Raw genomic sequence first — 22,992 nt, 5'->3', positions numbered from 1 at the left:
CTCAGTATCTTTAAAAAATTTAAATATTTGAGATGTATTATTTAAACCATTCATAGAATGTTTAACATTCTATTTTTATGTCTTCTTAGAAGATATTGTAGCCGTTGCAAAAAGTATTTGAAGTTAATAACTTTCGAAATACAATGAAATAGTTATTACACACACACACACACACACACACACACACTACATATATATATATATATATATATATATATATATATATATATATATATATATATATATATATATATCTATATATATATATATATATATATATATATATATATATATATATATATATATATATATATATATATATATATATACATATATATATATATATATGCAAAACAACCACTGTGAAAGAATAGAGAAATTACAAGCGCTATCGTGACTACTCACATTATCAAGGAACAATGAAAGTAATGCATCAATGGAAGGCATATAAAGGGTCCAGCCCACACCTCACTATCACATCCCACGACAAAGCAACACCTGATGCGCGACTCATAAGAAAGGGAACACTGCAGCAGGCCCGCTGGCCCAACTAGACAGACCCTTCACACAACCCACCAACAAACTATCCTTATCTATCACGGTGGTCCTGGGAAAATATTGGGGTTGGGGGAGCGGGATCCCTGGGGGGCCTATGGGGGCGTGCAGTGTGGGTGGGGTTTGTGAAGTAGGGGTGAGGGCAGAGTGCCCATGGGGAGCTGCTGAAGAGGTGGGGTTTGTGATGTCGGGGGTTGGGGAGAGGGAACAGTATTTGGGTTTTGGCTTAGATTGTACAGTTGCATTGGGGTAGTCGCAGTTTGGGTGGGGTTTGTGATGGGGGAGGGGGCAGAGTGCCCATAGGGGGTTGTTGTAGGGGTGGGGTTTGTGACGTGGGGGGTGGGGGCAGAAGGGACAGTGTGTGGGTTTTGGTTTAGGTTGGTCAGTTGCTTTGGTGTTGTTGTGGTTGGAGATCTTCTGCGGGTGTTTCTGCAAGGTGTGCTTGCCCTTCCACTTGAGTGCAGGTTCTGCTCATCTTCATCAATGCAGCTCGTTCCTCCTTTCGTCTTTGCACCCTCTCTCTCTGTATCAACCTTTCTCCTTGTGTTCTGTCGCAATTGAGGTGTGTGTGTGTGTGTGTGTGTGTGTGTGTGTGTGTGTGTATACTCACCTAATTGTACTCACCTAATTGTGGTTGCAGGGGTCGAGACTCAGCTCCTGGCCCCGCCTCTTCACTGATTGCTACTAGGTCCTCTCTCTCTCTGCTTCCTGAGCTTTATCATACCTCTTCTTAAAACTATGTATGGCTCCTGCCTCCACTACATCACTTGCTAGGCTATTCCACTTCCTGACGACTCTATGACTGAAGAAATACTTCCTAACGTCCCTGTGACTCGTCTGAGTCTTTAGCTTCCAGTTGTGACCCTTTGTTCCTGTGTCCCCTCTCTGGAACATCCTGTCTCTGTCCACCTTGTCTATTCCCCGCAGTATCTAGTATGTCGTTAGCATGTCTCCCTTGACCCTTCTGTCCTCCAGTGTCGTCAGTCCGATTTCCCTCAACCTTTCCTTGTATGACATTCCCCTGAGCTCTGGGACTAGCCTTGTTGCAAACCTTTGTACTTTCTCTAACTTCTTGACGTGCTTGACCAGGTATGGGTTCCAGACTGGTGCTGCATACTCCAGTATGGGCCTAACATACACAGTGTACAGTGTCTTGAACGATTCCTTATTAAGGTATCGGAACGCCATTCTCAGGTTTGCCAGGCGCCCATATGCTGCAGCAGTTATTTGGTTGATGTGTGCCTCCGGTGACGTGCTCGGTGTTATGGTCATCCCGAGGTCTTTCTCCCTGAGTGATGTCTGTAATCTTTGTCCACCTAGCCTATACTCTGTCTGCGGTCTTCTTTGCCCCTCCCCAATCTTCATGACTTTGCATTTGGCAGGATTGAATTCGAGAAGCCAGTTTCTGGACCACATGTCCAGCCTGTCCAGGTCTCTTTGCAGTCCTACCTCATCCTCATCCGATTTAATTCTTCTCATCAACTTCTCATCATCTGCGAATAGGGACACTTCAGAGTCTATTCCTTCCATCATGTCGTTCGCATATATCAAAAATAGCACTGGTCCTAGAACTGACCCCTGTGGGACCCCGCTCGTCACAGGCGCCCACTGTGATACCTCTTCACGTACCATGACTCTTTGCTGCCTCCCTGTCAGGTATTCCCTGATCCATTGCAGTGCCATCCCTGTTACATGCGCCTGATCCTCCAGCTTCTGCACTAATCTCTTGTGGGGGAACTGTGTCAAAGGCCTTCCTGCAGTCTAGGAAAGCGCAATCAACCCACCCCTCTCTCTCGTGTCTTACTTCTGTTACCTTGTCATAAAACTCCAGGAGGTTTGTGATACAAGATTTGCCTTCCATGAACCCATGCTGGTTTTCATTTATAATCTTGTGTGTGTGTGTGTGTGTGTGTGTGTGTGTGTGTGTGTGTGTGTGTGTGTGTGTGTGTGTGTGTGTGTGTGTGTGTGTGTGTGTGTGTGTGTGTTTTACATCATACTGTAAACACGTATCTGTTTTTCTTCCTGACAGTGGACTACTACACTCCGCGCTTCCTGGTTCACGCCGCAACGGCTGTCCTTCCTGTCAACGCTACGGGTGAGTCATCTCCCTCAGAAGCACTACAACACAGTCTCTCCATTAGTAATCCTCAAAATCACTCTATATGCAGGTTATGTAACAATGTAATATATGCAGGTTATGTAACAATGTAATATATGCAGGTTATGTAACAATGTAACATATGCAGGTTATGTAAAAATGTTTTATATGCGGGTTATGTAACAATGTATTATATGCAGGTTATGTAACAATATATTATATGCGGGTTATATAACAATGTATTATATGCGGGTTATGTATCAATGCAGTGTTTGAAACAATGTTATATACGAAGGGTTTTGGCTCTCATGAATATTGAAGGAGTAGCAGCGTTTCTCTAATGATGTTACCTTTCACATTCCTTCCCTTCCTCCTCATATACTCTGTTGTCTTCCTTCTTTATGCCTTTTCCATTTCTCTCCATATCCCTCCTCTTCTTCATTCTTCTCTATACCTTTACATTTCCTTTTCTTATTTTCACTCTTCTTGGAGCAATATTGAAAATGTAAGTTTAAATAGATTACTAACGATAATTTCCTGTGTTTGAGAATGGAATTTAAAACTGAGTAATGTTCGTTATAAGTGTAATCTGAGTAATGTAATTTGGAGAGAGAATGTTAACCTGTACGTAATTAACAGGTCTCCAGTGCTTATTGCTTTCTGTCGACTTAATTGCATTTTAAGCGCTCAAGATGAGATGAGTTCTACTGAGAATTGCGGCCAAAGTTTTGTCTAGAGGCCACTATGTGCAGTGGAGAGGCGAGAATATCAACTCTACTTACAGGCAACGCAACACTGTGTTGGCAGGACTTCTGTAGTTTCATCAACTCTCTATATCTAATTGACGTTCCAGTGGGAGGATAGGAGGAGGAAGCTGTCATTATGAGAGTCAGCAGGAGGATATGCTTTGTAATGTGCAAGTTGGTAATGACAGTCAGATAAGCTTGCCTGCTTGTCTGCCAGCTTGCTTATCAACCTGCATAAATGAATAATATGTCTGTTGACTGCATGCTTGCTTTACTGCATGCTTGCTTGCTTGCTTGCTTGCTTGCTTGCTTGTCACATTGATTTCTACAAATCATTCTTCAATCAATGACTTCCTTATTGAAAGCAAAGCGTCTCTCTATATCTATCTATCTATCTCTATCTCTCTTTCTCTACTTTTAATATACTTCTACAAACTTTCATCATCTCCACAAGTTACCAACGTGACGACAAGCGGTGAAGACAGCAATATGAAACAAGCTTTTATCAAGTTGATCACCATGACAGAATCTATCAGCAAAGTTTGACTGTCAGATAATCTTTGCTTCACTTTCAATGCTCAAGACTGGAGGACAGTCAATCGTTATCTCCTATAGACCTGTGATGAGAGCATTGATTTGGTGGTTTTAGGATTGTCTTAACTTGGGTTCGGTCCCCGTCAGTTTCATGAGACGTTCACACAGTCGTCTTAGCACGATTTTTGCGAGTCATTTAAAAGAACTTGGAGGAATCTCATCGCTTCGACGAGGATGTGAAATATCTTTTTTATATATTTTTTTAAAAACTTTACACCTTAACATAAAATAAAAAGATATAAAATGAGTACAGTATGATCCTCAGTCCTACAGAACATACACCGACAAAATATAACAACACATTGTAACTGACACAAAAGAGGTTACCCATATACACTCGCAAATATTTTCATATAATATACTTAACAATAAGAAAAAAGAAACAAGGGTGATCCGACCCCTAACCTCATTATTAACTGAAAATTGATTGCATGGCTAGTGCTCTTATTTAGGCAGATCTGCTAAGAAAACTTCATTAATATCCTTCACTTTTAACTAACAGACATTGTACTCTCTACACATAAAACCGAACCACAGATGAATATCCTAATACTACTAAGCCTCTATCATCTCCGTCGATTTTACGGACAGCTCTAGTCCATAATATAATTCAAAGTTTTTCTGTTGTGTTTATTTTGCTCTCTATACACCCAGGATAACAGACCTTTGAGTACTTGGGTTGTAATAGTGGGTCAGAATACTGGGAGCATTATGGTGGGTCAGAATACTAGGAGCATTATGGTGGGTCAGAACACTGGGAGCATTATGGTGGGTCAGAACACTGGGAGCAGTATGGTGGGTCAGAACACTGGGAGCAGTATGGTGGGTCAGAACACTGGGAGCATTATGATGGGTCAGAACACTGGGAGCATTATGGTGGGTCAGAACACTGGGAGCATTATGGTGGGTCAGAATACTGGGAGCATTGTGGTGGGTCAGAACACTGGCATCATTATGGTGGGTCAGAACACTAGAACCATTATTATAGGTCAGAACACTAGAACCATTATGGTGGGTCAGAACACTGGCATCATTATGGTTGGTCAGAACACTAGAACCATTATGGTGGGTCAGATCAATAGAACCATTATGATAGGTCACCACACTAAAACCATTATTATAGGTCAGAACACTAGAACCATTATGGTGGGTCAGAACACTAGCATCATTATGGTGGGTCAGAACACTAGAATCATTATGGTGGATCAGAACACTGGCATCATTATGGTTGGTCAGAACACTAGAACCATTATGGTGGGTCAGAACACTAGAACCATTATGGTGGGTCAGAACACTAGAACCATCATGATGGGTCAGAACACTAGAACCATTATGGTGGGTCAGATCAATAGAACCATTATGATAGGTCACCACACTAAAACCATTATTATAGGTCAGAACACTAGAACCATTATGGTGGGTCAGAACACTAGCATCATTATGGTGGGTCAGAACACTAGAATCATTATGGTGGATCAGAACACTGGCATCATTATGGTTGGTCAGAACACTAGAACCATTATGGTGGGTCAGAACACTACAACCATTATGGTGGGTCAGAACACTAGAACCATCATGGTGGGTCAGAACACTAGAACCATTATGGTGGGTCAGAAAACTGGGAGCATTTTTGAGGGTCAGAATTTGGGGGAAAACGGACGCCCACTTCCCACCCCCTCTACCCACCTTCCCAATTAGTTCGTCTTATCCGACCTTTACTGAAGTTACTGGAGATGAAGAGACACCTATGTCCGACTTTTCGTCATTCTAGTCACCTACAACACACAAGCATTGCTTACGGTGGAAGAATTCTCACCCACTTCCTCAGGAACAGCGCTGTACAGCCTTTGTAGTTTAGCGTTTCCTCTTTATTATAATAATAATCTTCCTCAGGGAATTGAAGAGAAACACTAAAGTACTACATCTGTTAAGAAATTTGTAAGAAACTCTGATGAATGTGTGTATATTTACAGTGATTTTGTTATAAGAATAATAATAATAAAAATACTACTACTACTACTACTACTACTACTACTACTACTAATAATAATAATAATAATAATAATTATTATTATTATTATTATTATTATTATTATTATTATTATTATTATTATTATTATTATTATTATTATTATTATTATTATTATTATTATTATTATTATTATTATTTCAACGCAGCGGCTGTACCCCACCGAGGCAGGGTAATATATACAGGAGAAGGGGTTACTAGCCCCTTGCTCCCAGCATTTTAGTCGACTCTTACAACACGCATGGGTTACGGAGGAAGAATTCTGTTCCACTTCCCCATGGAGATAAGCGGAAATAAAAAGAACAAGAACTAGTAAGAAAAATAGAAGAAAACCCAGAAGGGTCTGTATATATGTTATATATATATATATATATATATATATATATATATATATATATATATATATATATATATATATATATATATATATATATATATATATATATATATATATATATATATATATATATATATATATATATGCTTGTACGTGCATGTGTAGTGTGACTTTAATGTAAGTAGAAGTAGCAAGACGTACCTGAAAACTTGCATGTTTATGAGACAGAAAAAAGACACCAGCAATCCTACCATCATGTAAAACAATTACAGGCTTTCGTTCTACACTCGGCAGGACGGTAGTACCTCCCTGGGTGGTTGCTGTCTACCAACCTACTACCTAGGATTATTATTATTATTATTATTATTATTATTATTATTATTATTATTATTATTATTGTTACTATTATTGTTTTATTATTATTATGAGCATTATTATCAGTTTTTGTTATTATTCGTAGTAGTAGTAGTAGTTTTTTAATTATTTTTGTTCGTATTATTATTATTATTATTATTATTATTATTATTATTATTATTATTATTATTATTATTATTATTATTATTATTATTAAATAGAATCATAATCATTTTGATCCTCAGTTTACCAAGAGAAATCTATAAGCCCATAAAATTTTCCACAAAATGGTTAACGAAATAAGTTGTTAGTGCCTTCAAGGACCTACATCAGAGCCTTTATAGGACAAACTTCCACAACCACTACAGGTATCTACATTCAGTAGGTACCTAATATTGTTTTATGTATCATGAAGCGTTGATTGCAAAAACATAAGAGGACACAAAATGAAAATTACACTAGACAAGTTAATTACATCATAAACTGTTACCATAAATCACGGTCTGCCAAACACTGCGTTCAAATTCTATTATTTCTCGTTCAGAAAAGAGATGGATTTTAAGAGTAAAAGTGTCTATTGTAAATGATTGTAAATAAGAAATATTTCCTTTCTTCTGCTGAATACGCTAACAAATTTTGTTAAATTTTGGCCAGAGAAGTCTTTTGTGCTAAGTTACGTTATTTAGTCAATATTCTTGATGACAGTAAAGTGCAATACAAGTACTCCTAAATAAGAGCTAATGCTCTGGAAACTGAGAGCAAAATAGTGCCACATAGACATTCCAGAATGCTTCCGCAACCAGCGCCACTACAATATACAACCTGATTACAATCACTCGGAGATTTGGAGAACAAAATTCAGCAGTATTATTCCAATGTGACAGGCTAAGAAAATTTTATAACTCTTAATACAAATTGAAGCATTACCTTAGTAAAGATGGGAGACAAATAATTGTATATTAAGAAATGTCACTTGACATTCCATATACAAAATGAAAAACGAGTACTCAAATGTAGCGAAAAATGTTTTTGTAATTCTTTTACAGTTTTCTTAACTCAGTGAGCTAAGTTACTCTACACTTTTTGAAATCAAACGGTGTCTGCAAAACCAAATAGGCTTTTTTTTTTCCAAATAGGCTCGAGTTTTATATTACTGATATACATTTATTTGTTTATTATGGTAGCTCCCATTTATTTTATTGATTATTTTTTTTTTATTATCACACTGGCCGATTCCCACCAAGGCAGGGTGGCCCGAAAAAGAAAAACTTTCACCATCATTCACTCCATCACTGTCTTGCCAGAAGGGTGCTTTACACTACAGTTTTTAAACTGCAACATTAACACCCCTCCTTCAGAGTGCAGGCACTGTACTTCCCATCTCCAGGACTCAAGTCCGGCCTGCCGGTTTCCCTGAATCCCTTCATAAATGTTACTTTGCTCACACTCCAACAGCACGTCAAGTATTAAAAACCATTTGTCTCCATTCACTCCTATCAAACACGCTCACGCATGCCTGCTGGAAGTCCAAGCCCCTCGCACACAAAACCTCCTTTACCCCCTCCCTCCAACCCTTCCTAGGCCGACCCCTACCCCGCCTTCCTTCCACTACAGACTGATACACTCTTGAAGTTATTCTGTTTCGCTCCATTCTCTCTACATGTCCGAACCACCTCAACAACCCTTCCTCAGCCCTCTGGACAACAGTTTTGGTAATCCCGCACCTCCTCCTAACTTCCAAACTACGAATTCTCTGCATTATATTCACACCACACATTGCCCTCAGACATGACATCTCCACTGCCTCCAGCCTTCTCCTCGCTGCAACATTCATCACCCATGCTTCACACCCATATAAGAGCGTTGGTAAAACTATACTCTCATACATTCCCCTCTTTGCCTCCAAGGACAAAGTTCTCTGTCTCCACAGACTCCTAAGTGCACCACTCACTCTTTTTCCCTCATCAATTCTATGATTCACCTCATCTTTCATAGACCCATCCGCTGACACGTCCACTCCCAAATATCTGAATACGTTCACCTCCTCCATACTCTCTCCCTCCAATCTGATATTCAATCTTTCATCACCTAATCTTTTTGTTATCCTCATAACCTTACTCTTTCCTGTATTCACCTTTAATTTTCTTCTTTTGCACACCCTACCAAATTCATCCACCAATCTCTGCAGCTTCTCTTCAGAATCTCCCAAGAGCACAGTGTCATCAGCAAAGAGCAGCTGTGACAACTCCCACCCTGTGTGTGATTCTTTATCTTTTAACTCCACGCCTCTTGCCAAGACCCTCGCATTTACTTCTCTTACAACCCCATCTATAAATATATTAAACAACCACGGTGACATCACACATCCTTGTCTAAGGCCTACTTTTACTGGGAAAAAATTTCCCTCTTTTCTACATACTCTAACTTGAGCCTCACTATCCTCGTAAAAACTCTTCACTGCTTTCAGTAACCTACCTCCTACACCATACACTTGCAACATCTGCCACATTGCCCCCCTATCCACCCTGTCATACGCCTTTTCCAAATCCATAAATGCCACAAAGACCTCTTTAGCCTTATCTAAATACTGTTCACTTATATGTTTCACTGTAAACACCTGGTCCACACACCCCCTACCTTTCCTAAAGCCTCCTTGTTCATCTGCTATCCTATTCTCCGTCTTACTCTTAATTCTTTCAATTATAACTCTACCATACACTTTACCAGGTACACTCAACAGACTTATCCCCCTATAATTTTTGCACTCTCTTTTATCCCCTTTGCCTTTATACAAAGGAACTATGCATGCTCTCTGCCAATCCCTAGGTACCTTACCCTCTTCCATACATTTATTAAATAATTGCACCAACCACTCCAAAACTATATCCCCACCTGCTTTTAACATTTCTATCTTTATCCCATCAATCCCGGCTGCCTTACCCCCTTTCATTTTACCTACAGCCTCACGAACTTCCCCCACACTCACAACTGGCTCTTCCTCACTCCTACAAGATGTTATTCCTCCTTGCCCTATACACGAAATCACAGCTTCCCTATCTTCATCAACATTTAACAATTCCTCAAAATATTCCCTCCATCTTCCCAATACCTCTAACTCTCCATTTAATAACTCTCCTCTCCTATTTTTAACTGACAAATCCATTTGTTCTCTAGGCTTCCTTAACTTGTTAATCTCACTCCAAAACTTTTTCTTATTTTCAACAAAATTTGTTGATAACAGCTCACCCACTCTCTCATTTGCTCTCTTTTTACATTGCTTCACCACTCTCTTAACCTCTCTCTTTTTCTCCATATACTCTTCCCTCCTTGCATCACTTCTACTTTGTAAAAACTTCTCATATGCTAACTTTTTCTCCCTTACTACTCTCTTTACATCATCATTCCACCAATCGCTCCTCTTCCCTCCTGCACCCACTTTCCTGTAACCACAAACTTCTGCTGAACACTCTAACACTACATTTTTAAACCTACCCCATTCCTCTTCGACCCCATTGCCTATGCTCTCATTAGCCCATCTATCCTCCAATAGCTGTTTATATCTTACCCTAACTGCCTCCTCTTTTAGTTTATAAACCTTCACCTCTCTCTTCCCTGATGCTTCTATTCTCCTTGTATCCCATCTACCAGTTATATCATTCAATATTATTAAAATTCAGTTGCTTTCTCAGAATACATAAACACCACTGTTTCAAACTTTTATGTAATTTATTCCTATTAAAATACATTTTCTATCAAAATATATTTTTCTACAATATCATCACTATAATCACTTCCACTTTATTCAGTAACACTACAACTCCTCTGTTTGGCATTTACTGTGGAAAAGTAAAATTAGATAAATGTGTGTGGGAGGAATGATTACACTCTCAATGAGTAGATATAACATTCTCCTGAGGAGAAATTACACTCGGGGTGGCAAAATTACACTCCCCTGAGGGAAGAAATTAGAAATCAGTGGGGAGATATCGCACTTCCCTGCAGGATAAATTATACTTTCCTCAGGGAAAGACTTTAGATTCCCCTTACTAGAAGAAATTGAACTCGCCTTGAGATATTACCCCTATATAGTGGAGAAATATTGCACTTTCTGTTGGCGGGTTAAAGCCTTTACTTCCTTGGGAGAGAACTTATGCTTCTCTGAGAGATAAATTATTGTCGTCCAGAAAAGTTGCGACAGTTTCTATGCAAAATAGTAATCTGGCCATGACTCTGCATGTCCTGAAGAATAATGACGGCAGAAATTAACGATTTTAGTCATTATTAATGAAATCGTTATGTAAATTATATTACTCTATATCAGTGGTGTGATAGTGGCGGAGGATATCTTTTTTTTTTTTTTTAACTTCTGTTTTCCGCATTTCAAGTCTCCTTGTCACACACCTCTTGCCAGAAATGGGCGTCATACATATTGTCAAAATATGGATCAAGCTTATGGTTAGAAATGGTTGTTGAAGTATTCTCAGAAATACGGGAAGATCATTTGGTGAAAAACTGGGGCCCAAAGTTGGGTAAAAAGTAATGGCTTTTAAACGTTTGGCAGTAAATGGTATAGTAACGTTGTGGGAAGTAGTTAAAAAATTGTAAAAGAGAACATTAAACACAGTTTACAAATCAAGCCTTACTAACAATCTTCGTCAACTAGCAAACATACAAACACACCTCCTACAGATTAAGAACATAAGAAAGGAGGAACACTGCACAAGGCATGTTGGCCCATACTAAGGAGGCCCTTCACAATTAGTGTTCGCAATAAAACTAACAGAATTCTTGGCTTCATATCTAGAAGTATAAATAATAGAAGTCCTCAAGTCCTCATTTAGACTATGCTGCTCAGTTCTGGTCACCGTATTACAGAATGGATATAAATGCTCTGGAAAACGTACAAAGGAGGATGACAAAGATGATCCCACGTATCAGAAATCTTCCCTATGAGGATAGACTGAGGGCCCTGAATCTGCACTCTCTCGAAAGGCGTAGAATTAGGGGGGTATTTGATCGAGTTGTATAAATGGAAAACAGGAATAAATAAAGGGGATGCAAATAGCGTGCTGAAAATTTCCAGCCAAGACAGGACTCTCAGCAATGGTTTCAAGTTGGAAAATTTCATATTCAGGAAGGATATAGGAAAGCACTGGTTTGATAATAGAGTTATGGATGAGTGGAACAAACTCCCGAGCGAGTACAGTTATAGAGGCTAAAACGTTTTGTAGTTTTAAAAATAGGTTAGATAGATACATGAGTGGGTGTGGGTGGGTGTGAGTTGGACCTGATTAGCTTGTGCTGCTGGGTCTGGTGCAGTGCTCCATCCTTGAGTGGAGGTGACCAGACTGGGTGGGTCATTGGGCTAATCCGGGGGGGTCATTGGGCTAATCCGGGGGGGGAGGGGTCATAGGGGTAATCCGGGGGGGGGACATGGACCTGCTCCGCATGGGTCAGTAGGCCTGTTGCAGTGTTCCTTCTTTCTTATGTTCTTATGTTCTAATCCATCCCACTAACTGAATATTTACCCAACCCATTTTCAACGCTACCCAAGCAATAAGCTTTGCTAAGTCTATTTACTCATGTGCAAGTCCCATTCAAATCCATCCCTACTCACTCATGTATTTGTTCAACCTAAATTTGAAACTACCCAATGTTTTAGCTTCAATCACCCTACTAGGCAGACTGTTCCACTCATCAACTACCCTATTTCCAAACAAATACTTTCCTATATCCTTTCTAAATCTAAACTTATCCACCTTGAATCCATTATTGCGGGCTCTCTCTTGGAGAGATATCTTCAAGACCTTATTTATATCCCTTTTTGGTAATTCCCCTCTTCCACTTATACACTTCGATCAAGTCTCCCTCATTCTTCCTTTTACAAGTGAATGTTGTTTAAGAAACTTCAATATTTCTTCATACGGAAGATTTCTAATGCTATGTATTAATTTTATCATTCTTCGCTGAATGTTTTCTAACTAATTAATATCCATTCTGTAATATGAAGACCAGACGTGAGCTAAGTAATCTAGGCGATGCCTCACTAATGATGTATTAAGCTGTAATATAACCGCTGGGCTTCTATTGCTTACACTTCTTGATATCAATTCCAGTACACTATTTGCTTATTACATACGCTTAGGCACTGCTGTCTTGGTGTAAGGTTGCTGCTTACCATAACTCCTAAGCCCTTTTCGCATTCTGTACGGCTAAGTACTACATTATATAGCTGATAAATGTTAGGGTTATGAACATTCCCGAGCTTCAGAACTTTGCATTTATCTTCACTGAACTGCATCTGCCACTTTTCTGACCATGAATTGAATTTGTCTAAATCCTCCTGAAGTTCCGTGACATCTACGTCTGAATCAATTATCCTATCTATCTTCGTGTTATCAGCGAATTTGCTCATATCACTAGTAATTCCCTCGGCTAGGTCATTGATATATATTATGGGCCCAAATCTGATCCCTGTGGAACGCCACTAGTTACAGATACCCACTCAGATTTTATCCCATTTATGCACACTCTCTGCTTCCTGTTCGTGAGCCATGACTCGATCCACGACAGCTCTTTTTCCCCAATTCCAAGAGCTACCACTTTCTTTAACTGTCTCTGGTGCGGTACTCTATCAAATGCCATACAGAGATCATTCATTACATAAATAAAATTGAACACCAACAAAAATCTCATAATCAACAAAATTTCGTCCAATTTTCATCTAGTATAGCTACACATTGATAGTTCAGCAGATCAGTAGAGCAATATAGCTCTTGAAGTGTAAGGGAAATTCAAACCCAGAATTCCAAATTCAAGTAGCGTCAGTACACCAGCTAGGCTTCCACTGGAAGCTTTCACATTTACTATAAATTCACACCTGGTATTTCTCACTCGTCTTATGAGTAAGAGAGAAATATTAGGTAGGTCATATACTGTGGGGTTAGTATCGGGCTGACACCAGTCTTTGCACCGAATAACCTACATGGACTTATTTCCTAAAAAAAAAAAAATATGAAATGTAATAATCCTCTTTTTGTTATTGTTCAGGTGTGGTCTACCGGGCATGGAGCACAGACGAGGACCTGGGTCTCACCTGCCCCCTGGGACCAGGAGACTCAGCCCGCTGCCCGTGTGCCACCGTCACATATCGCCTCTTCGCTGCCCCTGGGGATACTCACTTCGACCTAGACCCAGTGACGGGCATTCTTTCCAGGAACACCCAAGTGCCCCTCCGCGTCGGGGCCACCTATATGTACAAGGTTATGGTACAAGGTAGGCCACGTCTCTCTACATCCTTCCCTTAACTCCACATTTCAGTAGTGTGCTTGATTAGTTTATGTAGCGTTTCTTGAATAACATACGTGAATTTCGAAAGTTGGATGCTATTTCACGTTTTTCCAATTACCATTAGCAAAGCTATCAAAGTAGAAGACAATCAGTTTAACTTGATTATTTTATTATGTATTGATGGGAAAGTGCAAAACTTGTTGTAGTCATAGAGCGAGAGAATGGAAAGCAATCAAGTTCGTTCACTGAAAAGGAATCACAGAATCTACTCCTTGAATCAAGAGCTCTTTATCAAGGGACATCCCTGGGACGAGCTTGTTTTGTGTGCGTTTTGTATATTAGTTAATGCAGAGATATTTACGTGTTCTCTCCTGAATGCATCATTTACTCAGAACACCACTGTTTCTCCACTTCTCAGTTATCTCCCTAGTTCACCACTGCGTCATTACTATACCACTATATTCCTAGTACATCACTTCCTAAACGCTACACCATCTTCCCCGTCTCCCAACACCATTATGATACCGATTTACTCATTGCTACTACTACAGAACATACAAAAATACCTCCCAAGGTATGCTCCTAGCTCCTCTGTGCTCCAGAATTTTCCCAGGAGACTACTCTCTTTAATAGCACATTACTAACTCAAAAGAGCATCTACCCCTTCATCTTCAGTACACACAATCTCACCAGTACATACTCCTCTACCTTCCCAGTGCATCACTGTCTCTCCTTCGTACGCACACTGAAAGAACGTATCTTACTGCCGTAATGTGACCAACAGCAGAAAAAGTGGTATTTGTAAGTTGGTTTATGGTATTCGTTTTTATACTATTTTATAAGGATATCAAAAATTGGTATTCTGTTATTCTCTTTAGCTTTTAAAGCGAATTGAATGGTTGGTTCAACTCTTTTGAGGTTATTCTACAGATTGGAAAGTAGAGCTGTGCAGGGGCAAGTAATAATATTTTGTCCATATATCTAATTGAAGGCACAACTACAGGGGTTAGTTCAGCATTTCGAGCAGACGCCAGGTATTTAAAAAAAGAATCTGAAGTAAAGCACTTTTGTAGTATGCAATTGAAATTAATTCGTAATTCAGTTAATTCGATGTAATCCGTTAGAGAAGCGAGCTTAGATATAAACCTTGTTAAAGTGTGAATACCGTTACCAGTAATTTTTGGTGAGTAGGCTAGCGTCTTGTTATGAACTGGTAATACCAGTTGATTTATACTGAATGACATAAAAATCTTTCTGCGCTATGGTTTTTTGCATACACGTTTGCATATATACATACATACATACATGCAAACAAACATACACAAATAAAATTACACACACACACACACACACACACACACACACACACATACACATACACATACACATACACATACACATACACACTAGGTAGAAAGGAATCTTAGAATTAGGAATTCTAGGAAGGATTAACATAGAAGGAACTAGCATGTAAGACTGGGTCAGAATCAGATCAAAATCAGGCAGTGAATCACATGTGCTTGCACCATGCAAACATTCTGAGCACTCACACGCATGCACAATGTGCACACACATCCATGCATGACTCACACTCAAAATATAACGCTCACACAAGCACACACGTATACACACACATACTTATATACGTATACAGGCCAACTGACACATGATTGTGACTAGATAGCACTTACCCACTCGTTTCCCTACACTACACTCTCACTCTCACTCTCACTCTCACTCTCACTCTCACTCTCACTCTCACTCTCTCTCTCTCTCTCTCTCTCTCTCTCTCTCTCTCTCTCTCTCTCTCTCTCTCTCTCTCTCTCTCTCTCTCTCTCTCTCTCTCTCTCTCTCTCTCTCTCTCTCTCTCTCTCTCTCTCTCTCTCTCTCTCTCTCTCTCTCTCTCTCTCTCTCTCTCTCTCCAAGCTAAGAGATGTTACCTACATCAGTTCATTTGAGAGCATTTTCGTTGTTATGAAGCTTACAAGCATTTTCATTTGATCAGCTGACTTTATCTCGTTGATATCTTTATGCTGTACGAACGTGTTCCAGACTTGAGATATGCTGAGGATAAATGAATGTGTTCCAGACCCGAGTCATCTGGGGGATAAATCATCTCTCCTCTCTTTCCCCTCGCCCTCCCTCTCCCCATTTCCCTCTCCTTTCCTTCCTCTTAAAATGTATAAGAGAAAATTTTAGAAAGGAATTAATTTTACATGAGTTCTTGCTAACTGACCAGTTTTACATATTCGGCACGACATATATATATATATATATATATATATATATATATATATATATATATATATATATATATATATATATATATATATATATATATATATATATTTATATATATATATATATATATATATATATATATATATATATATATATATATATATATATATATATATATATATATATACATATGTCGTGCCGAATATGTAAAACTGGTCAGTTAGCAAGAACTCATTTAAAATTAAGTCCTTTCTAAAATTTTCTCTTATACGTTTAAAGATATATTTTTTTCATTAATGTTGATGTAAGAATTTATAATATTGCACCAAAAGGAACTTAGAAAACTTACCTAACCTTATTATAACAAGAACAATTTATTTTAGCCTAACCCAACTAAATATATTTTAGATTTGTTTACAATAATTTAATACTAAACAAACACAGTGATATATATTTTTTCGTTAGGTTCAGAATGATTTTGGCGAAATTATCGCATACGCAAATTTTCACTTGTCCTATATGGCAAGATGAGAGTTGCTATTTAAGCCAAGATGGCAAGTTCTGCATATATATATATACATATATATATATATATATATATATATATATATATATATATATATATATATATATATATATATATATATATATATATATACATATATATATATATATATATATATATATATATATATATATATATATATATATATATATATATATATATATATATATATATATATATATTATATATATATATTATATATATATATATATATATATATATATATATATATATATGCAAAACAACCACTCTGAAAGAATAGAGAAATTCCAAGTGCTTTCGTGACTACTCACATTATCAAGGAACTATGAAAGTAAAGCATCCAAGGAAGGTATATAAGGGGGTCTGGCCAACACCTCACTATCAGATCCCACAACGGTTAAACACCTGACGCACGCCGGCCCAACTGGACTTGTCCTTTGCACAACCACCAACAAACTATTTTACCCAAGAAAATTTTTAAAATTATTATTTGTCCAGTGTATTATTAAATTCTTCCCAAATTCTATTAATTATAAATGGATCTAATTTATATAAACCAGAGGAAATATTCATATTATTGTCTAAACTGCTTTTTATGAAACAAGATTCAATTATATTCCTGTCGACCATGGACTTGCTTGATACTACTTTCTCAACTTTTTGAAAATCAATTGGATGGTTAAAATCTCTTACATGAATAAATAGAGCATTGGAATCTTGTCCAGTTCTAATGCTATATTTATGTTGTTTTAATCTTAGTTCGAGATTTTTACCAGTTTGACCGTAATAAACTTTATCGCAAATTTTACAAGGAATCTTATAGACACATCCATCAGCATTTTGGGGGGAATTCTTTATCAATAGTTTTTTTTACTGTATCAGGATTTTTGAATACAACTTTAATATTAAAAGTCTTAAGAAGAGAAGGCATATCAACCAAGTTTTCATGGTAAGGGAGAACCAACATATTTTTAGTTGAATAAGGTTGGTTGTCCCTTTTTGGATTGTAAAAAGTATTTCTAGCAACTTTAAAAGATTTATCAATTACATTTCTTGGGTATTTTAAATCATTACCTATTTCATAAATTTTGGATATTTCCTCATCTATGAACTCAGTTGGACAAATAATAATTTTAAAATTTTTCTTGGGTAGAATAGTTTGCTGGTGGTTGTGCAAAGGACCTGTCCAGTTGGGCCGGCGCGCGTCAGGTGTTTAACCGTTGTGGGATCTGATAGTGAGGTGTTGGCCAGACCCCCTTATATACCTTCCTTGGATGCTTTACTTTCATAGTTCCTTGATAATGTGAGTAGTCACGAAAGCGCTTGGAATTTCTCTATTCATTCAGAGTGGTTGTTTTGCATATTCTGAAATCACCTGTTTACTGTGAAATATTGCATATATATATATATATATATATATATATATATATATATATATATATATATATATATATATATATATATATATATATATATATATATATATATGTCGTGCCGAATAGGCAGAACTTGCGATCTTGGCTTAAATAGCAACGTTCATCTTGCCATATAGGACAAGCGAAAATTTGTGTATGCAATAATTTCGCCAAAATCATTCTGAAGCTAACGAAAAAAATATATTTCACTGTGTTTGTTTAGTATTAAATTACTGTAAACAAATCTAAAATATATTTAGTTGGGTTAGGCTAAAATAAATTGTTCTTGTTAAAATAAGGTTAGGTAAGTTTTATATATATATATATATATATATATATATATATATATATATATATATATATATATATATATATATATATATATATATATATATATATATATATATATATACATACATATATATATATATATATATATATATATATATATATATATATATATATATATATTTTTTTTTTTTTTTTATTTATTATCACACTGGCCGATTCCCACCAAGGCAGGGTGGCCCGAAAAAGAAAAACTTTCACCATCATTCACTCCATCACTGTCTTGCCAGAAGGGTGCTTTACACTACAGTTTTTAAACTGCAACATTAACACCCCTCCTTCAGAGTGCAGGCACTGTACTTCCCATCTCCAGGACTCAAGTCCGGCCTGCCGGTTTCCCTGAATCCCTTCATAAATGTTACTTTGCTCACACTCCAACAGCACGTCAAGTATTAAAAACCATTTGTCTCCATTCACTCCTATCAAACACGCTCACGCATGCCTGCTGGAAGTCCAAGCCCCTCGCACACAAAACCTCCTTTACCCCCTCCCTCCAACCCTTCCTAGGCCGACCCCTACCCCGCCTTCCTTCCACTACAGACTGATACACTCTTGAAGTTATTTTGTTTCGCTCCATTCTCTCTACATGTCCGAACCACCTCAACAACCCTTCCTCAGCCCTCTGGACAACAGTTTTGGTAATCCCGCACCTCCTCCTAACTTCCAAACTACGAATTCTCTGCATTATATTCACACCACACATTGCCCTCAGACATGACATCTCCACTGCCTCCAGCCTTCTCCTCGCTGCAACATTCATCACCCATGCTTCACACCCATATAAGAGCGTTGGTAAAACTATACTCTCATACATTCCCCTCTTTGCCTCCAAGGACAAAGTTCTCTGTCTCCACAGACTCCTAAGTGCACCACTCACTCTTTTTCCCTCATCAATTCTATGATTCACCTCATTTTTCATAGACCCATCCGCTGACACGTCCACTCCCAAATATCTGAATACGTTCACCTCCTCCATACTCTCTCCCTCCAATCTGATATTCAATCTTTCATCACCTAATCTTTTTGTTATCCTCATAACCTTACTCTTTCCTATATTCACCTTTAATTTTCTTCTTTTGCACACCCTACCAAATTCATCCACCAATCTCTGCAGCTTCTCTTCAGAATCTCCCAAGAGCACAGTGTCATCAGCAAAGAGCAGCTGTGACAACTCCCACCCTGTGTGTGATTCTTTATCTTTTAACTCCACGCCTCTTGCCAAGACCCTCGCATTTACTTCTCTTACAACCCCATCTATAAATATATTAAACAACCACGGTGACATCACACATCCTTGTCTAAGGCCTACTTTTACTGGGAAAAAATTTCCCTCTTTTCTACATACTCTAACTTGAGCCTCACTATCCTCGTAAAAACTCTTCACTGCTTTCAGTAACCTACCTCCTACACCATACACTTGCAACATCTGCCACATTGCCCCCCTATCCACCCTGTCATACGCCTTTTCCAAATCCATAAATGCCACAAAGACCTCTTTAGCCTTATCTAAATACTGTTCACTTATATGTTTCACTGTAAACACCTGGTCCACACACCCCCTACCTTTCCTAAAGCCTCCTTGTTCATCTGCTATCCTATTCTCCGTCTTACTCTTAATTCTTTCAATTATAACTCTACCATACACTTTACCAGGTACACTCAACAGACTTATCCCCCTATAATTTTTGCACTCTCTTTTATCCCCTTTGCCTTTATACAAAGGAACTATGCATGCTCTCTGCCAATCCCTAGGTACCTTACCCTCTTCCATACATTTATTAAATAATTGCACCAACCACTCCAAAACTATATCCCCACCTGCTTTTAACATTTCTATCTTTATCCCATCAATCCCGGCTGCCTTACCCCCTTTCATTTTACCTACTACCTCACGAACTTCCCCCACACTCACAACTGGCTCTTCCTCACTCCTACAAGATGTTATTCCTCCTTGCCCTATACACGAAATCACAGCTTCCCTATCTTCATCAACATTTAACAATTCCTCAATATATATATATATATATATATATATATATATATATATATATATATATATATATATATATATATATATATATATATATATATATATATATATATATACATATATATATACATATATATGTATATGTATATATATATATATATATATATATATATATATATATATATATATATATATATATATATATATATATACATATATAATGTGTGTGTGTGTGTACTCACCTAGTTGTGGTTGCAGGGGTCAATTCACAGCTCCTGGCCCCGCCTCTCCACTGGCCTCTACTCGGTAACTTTTTATAAATTAGACACATGTGCAACTCTTGGTTATCTTTATTGAGGAAACGTTTCGCCACACAATGGCTTCATCAGTCCATACAAAGGAGAATCGTGAAGAGCAGGAGGAGAATGAGGTAATTAGTCCCTCAACCTTGAGTCGATGTGGTCAGTCCATCAATCTTGAATAGAATACAGCATATGAGCGGAGAAGTGGCATGTGTCTAATTTATCAACCTGTCGGCTCTCTGAACCATTCATCTACATTCGGTCACTTTTCCCGCTCCATGAGCTTTATCATACCTCTTGTTAAAGCTATGTATTGATCCTGCCTCCACTACATCACTTCCCAGAGTATTGCACTTCCTGGCAACTCTGTGGCTGAAGAAATGCTTCCTGACATCCCTTTGGTTCATCTGAGTCTTCTGCTTCCAACTGTGACCCCTTGTTGCTGTGTCCCATTTCTGGGACATAGCAACAAGGGATGACCACGTCATCCTGCCACTCTCCACCTCTCAGTATTTTAGATGTCGTTATCATAACCCACCTATCTCTCTCGTCTTCCAGTGTCGTCAGGTCGATTTCCCATAACCTCTCCTGGTAGGCCATACCCCTTAGCTCCTGGACTAGTCTTGTTGCAAATCTTTGCACTTTCTCTAGTTTCCTTACATGCTTGACTAGGTGAGGGTTCGAAAGTGGGGCTGAATACTCCAGTATGAGCGTAACGTATTCAGTGTACAGGGTCCTAAATGACTCCTTGTTAAGATGTCGGAATGCTGTTCTTTGGTTTGCCAGGCGCCCATATGCTGAAGCAATTATTTGGTTGATGTGCCCCTCAGGAGATGTGCCCAGTGTTATACTCATCCCAAGATCTTTTTCTTTGAGTGAGGTTTGAAGGCTCTGGCCCCCTAGACTGTACTCCATCTGTGGTCTTCTTTGCCCTTCCTCAATCTTCATGACTTTGCACTTGCTGGGGTTGAACTCCAGGAGCCAGTTTCTGGATCAGGCCTGCAGCCTGTCGAGATCCCTCTATAGTTTTGCCTGGTCCTCGTCCGACTGAATTCTTCTCATCAACTTCACATCATCTGCAGACAGGGACACTTCGGAGTCTCTTCCGTCATGTCGTTCACAAATACCAGAAACAGCACCGGTCCTAAGACTGACCCCTGTGGCACCGCGCTCGTTACAGGCGCCCACTCTGACATCTCGCCACGTACCATGGCTCGCTGTTGTCTTCCTGATAGGTATTCCCTAATCCCTTACAGTGCCTTCCCTGTTATCCCTGCCTGGCCCTCCAGCTTCTGCACTAATCTCTTGTGTGTGTGTTTGTGTGTGTGTGTGTGTGTGTGTGTCTTGGGTGGGCATATTATTATTATTATTATTATTATTATTATTATTATTATTATTATTATTATTATTATTATTATTATTATTATTTTTAATATTATCATTATTTCTATTATAATTATCAATATTTGGAAGAAGCGCTATACTCATGGGAGTTTAGCGGGAGTCAATAAGATCTGATCCATGGAATGGGAGAACAGCTTAATTTCCATGGACTAAGAACTCACCTGCATGGAGGTACCTTCCTTGTTGCGTTTGTTGGAGATAATAAATTTAGACTAACATATTTCACAGTACCAATCACAGTGCCTCTCTGAGCGTATACCTGCTTCTGTACTGCTAATCATGCTTCCTGTCTGTGTGTGTGCATGCTACCCAGCATTATGCCTCTCTGCCTGCTTGCAAGCATCATTTACATCTATTCTATCTTTAATCTCTCTCCCCATCAGGGATGGCAATAGAGGGATTAGCGGAGGACTTGCCCTACGATCTGCTAACATTGAAGGTGTACGTCAGTTCTGACCACGTCAGGAAGATCCCTTGGACTTAACAACCTGTGGTCGGCCTGCTTCTTCGGTCAGTTATTTGTTGCTCCCTATCATCCAGTTCTTAGAAGTTTAGCAAAGATGGTGTGACTTGCCCGCCCAACTTCAGAGATGAGTACTACTCATTAAGGTTCCGTTATGCTCATATTCTATTCAAGTTTACACGAAATACGAAAAAATCCATTAACATTTCCATTAATATTACAATCTAGAAGCGCATTACCACTGTGAATATAATTACTATGGTTTCCTTCATTTTTCAA

The 22,992-nt window shown here is 38.4% G+C and overlaps 1 protein-coding gene across 2 annotated transcripts in view; it reads left to right on the top strand.

The window, feature by feature from the left end:
* Positions 1-22,992, top strand: part of LOC128699104 (uncharacterized) — a 284,982-nt gene that overhangs the window by 253,679 nt on the left and 8,311 nt on the right. For both annotated transcript variants that reach the window (XM_070096515.1, XM_070096516.1), the window contains exons 5-7: positions 2,585-2,650; positions 13,764-13,988; positions 22,634-22,760. In XM_070096515.1, the coding sequence (XP_069952616.1) occupies positions 2,585-2,650; positions 13,764-13,988; positions 22,634-22,734 (392 nt within the window). In that variant the 3' untranslated portion in view covers positions 22,735-22,760. The remainder of the gene's footprint in view (positions 1-2,584; positions 2,651-13,763; positions 13,989-22,633; positions 22,761-22,992) is intronic.

Source organism: Cherax quadricarinatus, chromosome 54 (genome assembly GCF_038502225.1).
Source record: "Cherax quadricarinatus isolate ZL_2023a chromosome 54, ASM3850222v1, whole genome shotgun sequence".
In the NCBI taxonomy this organism is placed as follows: Eukaryota; Metazoa; Arthropoda; class Malacostraca; order Decapoda; family Parastacidae; genus Cherax; species Cherax quadricarinatus.
The sequence above is the reverse complement of the archived record's forward strand: the minus strand, read 5'-3'. Positions and strand labels throughout refer to the sequence as shown.